The following is a 3,492-nucleotide window of genomic DNA, read 5'->3' as shown; positions in this document are numbered from 1 at the left end:
CAGTCACAGGAGGAGAAGGAAAATAAAGTGACTCGTGCCCAAATTTTGGGAGAAAAAACTTGAAATTGCAATACAAATGTTGCCAAAATACCTAGAAAACAAAAGAGTGAAGGAAAAAAAATCTTCAATTTGAGGGAAATCTCCTGATTTTACGATGAGCTTAGTAATCTCGGTAACCTTCTAGGTGAAATGTTGGTTTTTTTACGTTACAATAACAATAACAATGATGATGAAGATTATAATAACAATAACAACAATAATAAGAAGAAGAAGGAGCAGAAGAAGAAGAAGAAGCAGAAGTGGAAGAATCAGAAGCAGCAGCAGCAGAAGCAGAAGAAGGAGATAATAATAATAATAATAATAATAATTATTATTATTATTATTATTGTTATTGTTATTATTATTATTATTATTATTATTATTTATTGTTGCTCCCAGTGTAAAGTGCAGCTCCTGACCTTGAGCTCCTCCAGGTCAGGCCTCTCCATGCTGACCACGGCCGCCAGCAGCTGTTCCTCCAGCCCGTCCCTGGTGACGGTGAAGTTGATGAGGGTGCACTGGGCCTGCAGCTCGGGGGGGAAGTGGGGGTTTGCCAGCTTGGTGTGCAGGATGAGGCGGAAAGCAGGGCTGAACTCACACTCTTTGTCCCCAATCTTGATGTACCTGCAATTAGAACACGAGTCAGGAGGGGGTTCATGGAGGTCTCGGTCAGTGTCACCTACCAGGACCTGGGACTCGACACACAAATCACTATTAGAGCAAAAAGTATTAAAAATTGGCAGTGACAGCTGAGTCACTGCTGATCTAGAAGAAAAGTCCCAGAAAGCTGCCTCTGCATCTTGGATCCTGTTTGAGAAGGCTCACATTTTCCAGCAGCAGCATGGCCACTCCAACCATGAACCCTCCTGGCTATTGAGAGAGGCTGAATTCTACCTTAAGGTTGGAGTTACAGGGAGGAAAAGCCTCTCAGCAATGAGGTCATGGGTTTGATACTCACATGGGCCATTCACTTAAGAGCTGGACTCGATGACCCTTGTGGGTTCCTCCCAATCCAGAATACTCTGTGATAAATCTGTGGTACCTTTTCATTGGTCACATCTAGAATTGCCCAGCCTGTTGGCTCTGATCAGGCCAACTCTGCAGTTGCACTGAGCTTGAGCAGTGAAGCCACATTTGGAGAGCTACTGGTGGCTATTCAAAGGAGGTAACATCTCCCAGGAAAACCCAATCTCCTCCTGTTTTGGACTTCTGACATGAAGACTAAAGGTCACAGCAATATGCTCTGAACCCAAGTTTAACCCAGCCCAGAAAGCCAAACAAATCCTGGGCTGCATCAAAAGCAGTGTGGGCAGCAGGTCAAGGGAGGGGATTCTCCCCCTCTACTGCCCTGGTGAGGCCCCACCTGAAGCACTGGGTACAGTGTTCCCCAGCATGAAAAGGACATGAAACTGTTGGAGTCCAGGGGAAACCATGAAGCTGATAAGAGGACTGGAAACCTCACTATGGAGACAGGCTGAGAGAGCAGGGGCTGTTCAGCCTGGAAGAGGGAAGGTTTTGTGAAGACCTAATTGTGTTCTTCCAGTATCTTAAAGGGCCACAGGGAAGGTGGAGAGGGACTGTTCATCAGGAACTGGAGTGACAGGATAAGGGGGAATGGTTTCAAACTAAAAGAGAGCAGGGTTAGATGGGATAAAAGGAGGAAATTCTTCCCTGTGAGGATGGGGAGGCCCTGGCCCAGGTTGCCCAGAGAAGCTGTGGCTGCCCCATCCCTGGAAGTGTCCAAGGCCAGGTTGGACGGGGTTTGGAGCAACCTGGGGTAGTGGAAGGTGTCCCTGCCCATGGCAGGGGTGGGACTGGGTGAGTTTTAAGGTCCCTTCCCACCCAAACCATTCTATGATTCTATATTAACAAAGCCCATGGGAACCAGAGACCAAGAGAAACCAGAAACACTTTCAGGGCTGCACTGGGACTGCTGCAGGAACGGTGACATTCTCAGGGGAGTTTGAACACTCTTCCCAGCCAAACATCACTCACTTGGTGTCCTCTTGGCCTCTCAGTTACTTTTGCAGCTGTGAAACAGAGGCAGAGAGAAACCACCCAGTACAGGAACCACAGGGACTGTGGGACTGACAGCGTCTGTCCATGGGGTCTGGGCTCATGGCCTGGAAACACGAATCCCATGGACTTCCTATGTGATTTATAATTTATTTCCCTTTTCTTAGGAAGCACGTGATCCCACAGGGAGTTCTGAGAGCAGACACATACAGCCCCAAAAGGTGTTTCACTGGAGGGGGGATGAGGATTGGCACCCTCACTGCTGTACCCCCAACGCAACATTCTTCAGTATTTCAATCCCTTCCCTGGGACTGATTTTCCCTCTCCATCGTGCAACCAAACCCACACTCAGCCACCCTTCTCATGGTGTTTTCCCCTCCACACTTTGCAGACAGTTTGCCTTGCCCAGCAGTTTACAACACCCTGGGGTATTTTAGGCAAGTAAGGAAATAATCCTTAAGAACTCAAGGACAAAGTGCTGCCCCTGTCTCTGACCTCCTCTGGGCTGGAGGGGCCCAGAGCTGCCATGGAGAACTTGACCTAATTAAGAAACACTTTATATCCTTAATGCTCAAACCTGGAGCTGTATTCCTGAACTCTGTGCAGTGTTTGCTAAAATTCAAGGCTACTTTTACTCCACAACAGCAAGAGCTATTTTGGTAATAATTTAGTGTCAGGACAGTGGTCACTACACAGGGAGACAATTACAGGTCTCTCTTTTCACATGAGGTTTGAATGACACTGTGCAACGAAATGAGAAATCCAGGTTGATTTTCAAGCCATCCTGTGTCTGAATTACCTGTGATTGCCTGATTTAAAAAGCCTTCACCCCTGAAGGCAGGATGTCACTGCTGCTGGATCTGAATAGCCACGATCTGAGGTGAGGAACAGAGAGCACAACACCCCCAGCCCCCACCCACATGTGCCACCAACCCCTCCTCCCCAGCTCACCTGCCCTTCTTGATTGTTTCTCGCCCCAGTAACGGTCCCAACACTGGATCCACAGATTCCTCCAGGTTTTCAATCAAAACCAGTTCTCCTGCAGCCAGAGCTCGTTCCAGTGTGTCCAGGTACCTGTGGGGAGCAGCACTTGGTAGGTACCTCCTGCAGCAGAGCAGGGTGTGACAGGTTATTGAGGAGGATGTGGGGACAGAGAGGGGTCCACACAGCTACAGGCACGTGGCAACATTTGGAGAGAGGAAGAGGGGTAAGAGGGGGTCAAGGCCTGATGCAGAAAGTGGCACTTACAGAGTCTGGGCTGTCCAAAAAAGAGAATGAGGTCTCAGAGCTCCAAGGGCAAGCAGTGATCACTACGACTTTCCCAAGAAGAGTCTGGGCATCAGTGAGCAAAGCTAGAGTTGTTTTTAGCAAATACCTTGTTTCCCCCAGAACCCATTGGTGCAGTTCACCTTATTTGGATCCCAGGTCAGATCCAGT

General features: G+C 48.3%; 1 protein-coding gene across 1 annotated transcript; it reads right to left on the bottom strand.

The window, feature by feature from the left end:
- Positions 1 to 458: 458 nt before the first annotated feature.
- On the bottom strand, positions 459 to 3,224 carry LOC113979752 (dynein heavy chain 9, axonemal-like; the record flags this gene model as incomplete). Its single annotated transcript, XM_027707048.1, has 2 exons — positions 459 to 663; positions 3,007 to 3,224. Coding segments are annotated over 2 exons (423 nt in total), but the record flags the coding sequence as incomplete, so codon positions are not given.
- Between the last annotated feature and the right edge of the window lie 268 nt (positions 3,225 to 3,492).

The sequence above is a fragment of the Neopelma chrysocephalum genome, unplaced genomic scaffold (assembly GCF_003984885.1).
Source record: "Neopelma chrysocephalum unplaced genomic scaffold, ASM398488v2 Primary Assembly neopelma1_88553, whole genome shotgun sequence".
NCBI classification, from domain to species: Eukaryota; Metazoa; Chordata; class Aves; order Passeriformes; family Pipridae; genus Neopelma; species Neopelma chrysocephalum.
Note: the sequence above shows the minus strand (reverse complement) of the source record. Positions and strands in the feature narration are given on the sequence as shown.